Genomic DNA, 5,681 nt, shown 5'->3' with positions numbered 1-5,681 from the left:
ATTCCTGCTTCACCAACATCTCCTGTTTCCTCATGCCACACCCGGGACTCAAGGTGGCCACAAACCCACACTTTGACGGCAGATTGAAGGGTATGTCTACAGATGCACGCTAATCAGTAGATAGCTGAGCTCAAATATGTGGAAGCTATGTTGGCGTCCTTATACTGTGAAGTACAAAAACACCTGTTTCCAATCATGTGTTTCAGAGATCGATCAAGATTTTATCAATAATCTGCAAGTGCTTGTCCCGTGGTTATTACGCCCCAAAAACCTGGACATGAAAGAGATAAATGGAAGCAAAATCACCTGCCGTGGACTTCTGGAGTACTTCAAGGTAATAGTATTGTTAGAGGTGCATTAGCTACTACTAGGAATGAAATGGGAATTCGCCTACAGGCATTTTTATTAAGAATGCAATTTTTTTTAAATATAAAAAAATCCATCTGCTGACGTTATTTTCATAAATAGCGGGACAGTATAAGAATTTTATATATAAAAGTATAAATAATTTTAGAAACAGTTATTTTAAATTGTAATAATATTTCACAGTTTTACTGGTTTTATTTTTGATCAAATAAATGCAGCCTTGGTGAGCAGAAGAGACTTCTTTCAAAAATATGTATAAAATCTTACAGACTGCAAATGGTTTATATATAATATACCATAATAAACTGCTATTTCGTAAATTAGCATTTTAAATTTGAAGTAAATGAATTTCCTAAAGATTACATGTAACATTGTTAGAGGAAATTATAATGCAGAATTATAAATCCAATATCAACTGATATTACAAAATCTACTGCCAAACCAATATGGTACCAATCACGCATCCCTAATTTTTTATGCAGTTTACAATTGTTAATTTGATATGTGGAATTCCTTAAATAAACGGAGCAGCTGTTTATGATTTTAGGCATATATCAAGATTTACCAGGGAGAGGAGCTGCCACATCCAAAATCCATGTTACAGGTATGACCTCTTAACACACACTCCACATCCACAGCCTGACATACAGTAAATACACCTAAGAGCTATTAGCATCATACAGTTTGACAGTGTTAGGGTGTGTTTGTGTCCACAGGCCACAGCAGAAGCAAATAATCTGGCTGCAGTGGCTGCAGCTAAAGATCTATACAACAGGAAGATGGAGGAGGTGAGTGTGATACTAACAGCTGCTTTCTCGTCGTATTAGTGTCACTCCTCTTCATCAAATGTGTCTTACGCCTTAGGTGAGCGGAGGAGATCGGCCTTTCCTCGCCCCGAGCGAGCTGCAGACGCGTCACTTGGGCATCCGCGAGGAGGCGTTGACGTTGTTTCGAAGTGTGAAGAAAATGGGTGGGGAGGAGTTCAGCCGGCGTTACCTGCTGCAGCTGGAGGCGGAGATCGATGAGCTGTTTGTGCAGTACATCAAACACAACGACTCCAAGAACATCTTCCACGCGGCACGAACACCCGCAACACTGTTCGTGGTGATCTTTGTGATGTATGTGGCCGCAGGGATCACGGGCTTCGTGGGTGTTGACATCATCGCAAGCATCTGCAACATGGTGCTGGGCTTCGCGCTCATCACTCTGTGCACCTGGGCGTACATCCGCTACTCAGGAGAATACAGAGAACTGGGCGCCGTCATTGACCAGGTGGCCGGAGCGCTGTGGGATCAGGTAAAACACAACATTTAAGAGGAAATAAATACTTACTGTACTTTAAAGTACGCATTTAGATATAGTTTATTTATATAAATGTTTTGAATGTTCAACAGCCATTACTCCAGTCTTAAGTGTCACATGATCCTTCAATAATCATTTGTTGCTTAAGAAAAATTTGATATTAATATCAATATTGAAATCAATTGTGCTGCTTAATATTTTTTCGTAACCCTTTATTTTAAGGTGTCCTTGTTACACGTTACATGTACCTGCTATTATAATAACAATTAATTATGCATAATTACATGCAAGTAACCCTAAACAATGTGTGTGTGTATATATATATATATATGAATATTTTGTATTTACTGTATTTAAATATATTTACTGTCACTTTTCAATTTCAATGCGTCATTGCAGTTAAAGAATTAATTTCTTCAATAAAAAACTTAACGACTCCAAACTTTTCAATGGTAGTGTATATACACATAATAATAATAATAATAAATAATAAACTAAAATATATTTTTTTCAAAGTAAATTAATGTAAAAATGATTGAGTATATATATATATATATATATATATCTTTTGATCACCATGTTTTTGTGGCTTAAAATGTTCACTTAAAATGTTATATAAATCAGGCGAATAATACATGAACAAACCCCTCTGCACTCTGTGCGAAACTCTTCAAAATATAGATAAAAATAAAACTGTAAAATCTGTAGATAGATAGATAGATGGATGGATAGATCAGGTCACATTTTACTACAGATTGGTTAACTATATTCCTCATTTCTTTGTTTTAGGGAAGCACAAATGAGGTAAGGGGTGTTTACCTGCACACACACCTGAACACACTTACCTATTTAGACAAACAATTTCACAACATCTTACAAATATGAAGAGACATCTCACATTAACATGTTGTATCTTCCTGTCCATCTCCCTCAGGCTCTGTATAAGCTGTACAGTGTAGCAGCAAACCACAGGCAGTTGTATAATCACGCCTTCCCTGGACACCAGACTGACCAACATCCCGAGCAGGACAAGAAACAAAACTGACCCCACACAGTTCACGCAGACGCACTGTGGACAGTGACAGTGGAGCGTACAGTCAGAGAGAGAAAGAGACGCGGGACTGTTCAACGCTGCAACAGGAACATATTGCCACAATCACCCACCACAGCAACATCCTGCACCTACAGCTCAGGCCCATGGTCAGACGGTGTGGAGAATCAGACTGAAAAGATTCGGTCTGACTGTGTTGCTTGTGCCTGCGTTAGAAAATCACAGTATTAGTTCTGACAGTTCACCATTTTGCCATCTTCTCACTGTAAATACTGTTTCTCTCTCTGACACTCACATGAAAGCAGTCTGTGCTTATTTTGTAATGGATGTCGTAGGTTGAGTTCAGTGCTATTTATAAGGGAATAAACTACTACATGTTTAAAAACACAAGTTGTAGTCATTGTCATGGGCCAAATGACGTGTTACAGAGATTTTGCCTTCCATCCCATCATGTTTGGGGCATCAAACCTGAAAATACTGCACATTTGCTCCACTCAATGGTCATCATGGTAGAGCTTCTGGGGCGCTATTTGTAGCCAAGTGATTACAGTTCCTGTCTACTGGAGTGGGAAAAGAACATTTGCCAAGTGTGTTTCAATAACAAAAAATCACCAAGAAAATTGGTGATTTATATAGACATTCATAGCATCAAAAATGTAGTTTCATTAGCTCTTATACGGCTATAGGCTGCCATAAATTAATTTATAAAGACTTCTTTTAAACCATAAAGTGATATTTGTGGGCATTCTGTTGAAGGAGTTGATTCTATAGAATTTGAGACAAAACCATTTTTGTGCATATAGACAATTTATAATCATAGGAACTTTCTGGAAACTGTTGTACATTCATATTAAGGATCATTCTACATGTTTATTAATGGGGCCCCTGGTCTTTATGGTCTCACATAATTGATCACAAGCATAGATTAACACATTTTAACCTTGTATGAGCTAATGAAAAAAATGACTGGTATGAGCACAAAACGTTAGAATGCAAAATATATTTGTCACATCAGTTTTTACCTTTATGAATCCCGATTTTTTTCCCCCACACATATAATGTAGAATAAAATCCATGGAATTCAGGAATTGAGGCTCCAGATGATACCTTTGTGATGCTACTGAGGATTGCTTTTTGAACGGTAGCACTTTGTTTCCAAATTGTTGAATTTTGCATTTGTTTTCCATTAAGTGGCTTTGGTGTCCTCTTGAGATATGAATAGAAGAGCAGCTTTCAATGAATTCTTACTTGAAAGCTGCAAAAAATCTTTTTGATTGGCAAGAAAAAGAAATATTCAAGGATTAAAACAAACATACTTGTATAATACTCTGTTCTACTTATATATAATATGAAGTACAAACAAAGTTTAATATGGATAATGGCAAAAAATCACTGTGAAGTAGAGAAAAGTATTTGCAACCTGAATTGGAAAGACAAACTTTATGAACATCTCACACACAATACAAGTTCCTGGTTTATTTAGTGTTGATGCTCAAAATAGCTTTTACAAACAGACATAATAACGGAAAAATACAGGCAATAACCTCTTGAAAAAAAAATGAATGCCACACGCTCAATCACTTCATACAAAGTGACGACTCTGCCTGAAAGTTTCATCTTTAAATATAAGAAGCAAATTCCTTAAAAAAGGAATCCACCTAAACCTTAAAGGATGAACCTCAAAGAAATGTCCAAGTCATATTTCACCCTCCCAAAAAACAAAACAAAACACAAGAAACAAAAATATACATTTTACTTGAAGAAAATGAAGCACCATGAAGATTATTGCATTATTTTCATTATTGCATTATTTTCAATATAAAAAAAACTAATTACTGTAATGCAAAAACTAGCGATTTTTATAATTTATTTAAATTGCAAAGTATACATCATGATCGTATTTGATGTAAAACCGTTCATTCATGCTGATTTAAATAACCCTAAATTCAGCTTCATTTTCTTTCTTTTTTTTTTTTTTTTTTGAGGTGAAATGTGACCTGGATGAGTTTTTTAACGAGATTCACCCTAAAAGCAAAACTATAACTGAAAATAAAAGTCGGATTAAACAATAAACCATTGATAACTGATAACTGATAGTTGTGATTGTCCAAAAAGACAATGCAGAAGGAGTGAGTCCTCACAGTCCTGACATGCACAAAGAAACACACTCTCAACATGTGCAAACACATTCACAACACAGTCAAAACCAAGCATAGACTCAGAACACACACAGCCGTATAATGGCTGATAAGGATATATAGGAGTAATAGTGTAAAGTTCCCAACAAGCTTTGTGTGGTGTCTGTCTTTGGGCTTATATTTGGAGCTGTTTGAGGGAGTAAATGAGAGTCTGCATCAGCAGCTAAGGCACTGATAAGGCTGGAGTTTGGGTGTCTCATACGAGTCACATGTTAGGAGGGAAGTTTTTGGCTGGTTGTTGGGCATACCACTGCTGCCGCTGTTTGCGTGTGTCGAGTTCGGTGAGCAGCGCTTGTCGATACGCCTCATAGGATTTAACGATGCACTCCAGTTCCTTCATGAAGAGCAGCTTCAGCATCCCCTGATACGTGTCCAGATCAATCAACTGGAAGAGTTCCCACTTCAGGATGTGGTCATACCTGAGACAAAGCACAAACACACACTAATATGACTGAAGGTTAATGGCATCGGCCCTTACCAGACTCCATCATTAAAACCAGTTAACAGCCTCTAATGGCTTCCAGGAACCAGCCAATGGGGGAAAAAACTTTTAAGTGAGAAATCTTCTGCCCGATGTCCCTGCTGAAGAAAACATCTTAATCTAGCCTAAACTGTGTTGCTGGTCTCCCATCACTGGTCTCTTCGATTTTAGAAGGGTTTTGGGTACTTGTCATACAGTCAGACTATATATACAGTGGGTACGGAAAGTATTCAGACCCCCTTAAATTTTTCACTCTTTGTTATATTGCAGCCATTTGCTAAAA

At 37.2% G+C, this 5,681-nt stretch overlaps 2 protein-coding genes across 3 annotated transcripts in view; one reads left to right on the top strand and one right to left on the bottom strand.

Annotated features, from left to right (window-relative positions):
- The window catches only part of LOC107654944 (atlastin-1-like), a 13,910-nt gene extending 10,818 nt beyond the window's left edge, over positions 1-3,092 (top strand). The window contains exons 8-14 of the mRNA XM_016442282.1: positions 1-90; positions 207-334; positions 914-970; positions 1,083-1,154; positions 1,231-1,662; positions 2,458-2,472; positions 2,603-3,092. The exon at positions 1-90 is cut by the window's left edge and continues 14 nt beyond it. Of these exons, the coding sequence (XP_016297768.1) occupies positions 1-90; positions 207-334; positions 914-970; positions 1,083-1,154; positions 1,231-1,662; positions 2,458-2,472; positions 2,603-2,713 (905 nt within the window). The 3' untranslated portion in view covers positions 2,714-3,092. The remainder of the gene's footprint in view (positions 91-206; positions 335-913; positions 971-1,082; positions 1,155-1,230; positions 1,663-2,457; positions 2,473-2,602) is intronic.
- A 1,083-nt stretch (positions 3,093-4,175) lies between these two features.
- Positions 4,176-5,681, bottom strand: part of sav1 (salvador family WW domain containing protein 1) — a 7,394-nt gene continuing 5,888 nt past the window's right edge. For both annotated transcript variants that reach the window (XM_016442280.1, XM_016442281.1), the window contains one exon: positions 4,176-5,336. In XM_016442280.1, the coding sequence (XP_016297766.1) occupies positions 5,123-5,336 (214 nt within the window). In that variant the 3' untranslated portion in view covers positions 4,176-5,122. The remainder of the gene's footprint in view (positions 5,337-5,681) is intronic.

This window comes from Sinocyclocheilus anshuiensis, unplaced genomic scaffold (assembly GCF_001515605.1).
Source record: "Sinocyclocheilus anshuiensis isolate Anshui unplaced genomic scaffold, SAMN03320099.WGS_v1.1 scaffold487, whole genome shotgun sequence".
Classification (NCBI taxonomy): Eukaryota; Metazoa; Chordata; class Actinopteri; order Cypriniformes; family Cyprinidae; genus Sinocyclocheilus; species Sinocyclocheilus anshuiensis.
This window is presented reverse-complemented; position numbering and strand designations above follow the sequence as displayed.